The sequence below is a fragment of the Solanum tuberosum genome, unplaced genomic scaffold (assembly GCF_000226075.1).
Source record: "Solanum tuberosum cultivar DM 1-3 516 R44 unplaced genomic scaffold, SolTub_3.0 scf00086, whole genome shotgun sequence".
NCBI lineage: Eukaryota > Viridiplantae > Streptophyta > Magnoliopsida > Solanales > Solanaceae > Solanum > Solanum tuberosum.
The window spans coordinates 26,996-27,391 of record NW_006239010.1 but is presented as its reverse complement, the minus strand read 5'-3'; the positions used below and the strand labels follow the sequence as shown (position 1 = coordinate 27,391).

General features: G+C 27.5%; 1 protein-coding gene across 1 annotated transcript in view; it reads right to left on the bottom strand.

The window, feature by feature from the left end:
• LOC107060502 (uncharacterized) overlaps positions 1 to 384 on the bottom strand; it is a 2,948-nt gene extending 2,564 nt beyond the window's left edge. The window contains exon 1 of the mRNA XM_015308473.1: positions 251 to 384. Coding sequence (XP_015163959.1) covers positions 251 to 345 — 95 coding nt within the window. The 5' untranslated portion in view covers positions 346 to 384. The remainder of the gene's footprint in view (positions 1 to 250) is intronic.
• Between the last annotated feature and the right edge of the window lie 12 nt (positions 385 to 396).

Here is a 396-nt window from a genome sequence, read left to right as displayed (position 1 = left end):
TAGCATCTATATGAACACTATTAAGTATAGAAGATTGAGAAACTTATATCAATTAAATCAAGTACTCCGATATTATTGAAAGGAGCACACAACACAATAACAAATACAAGAAAAGCTCTTAGTTAGCCACCTCTAATATTTTTTCCCAAATTTTTGCTTACTTGTGATTTTTCATAGCAAGTTTGTATGATGAAGATAAATGACAAGAGTGATATTCTATATATATATATATATATATATATATACTTACAGCTTGTCCATGACAATAAACTCTTGAATTCGTTTTCCAGTTGCAGTCTTTGTTGAAGGACTACCATTAATGACAATGGCAAGTACATCTTGCATTAAACAAAAATAAAGAAAGAATAATTAGATCATGAGAAATATTCTATTATA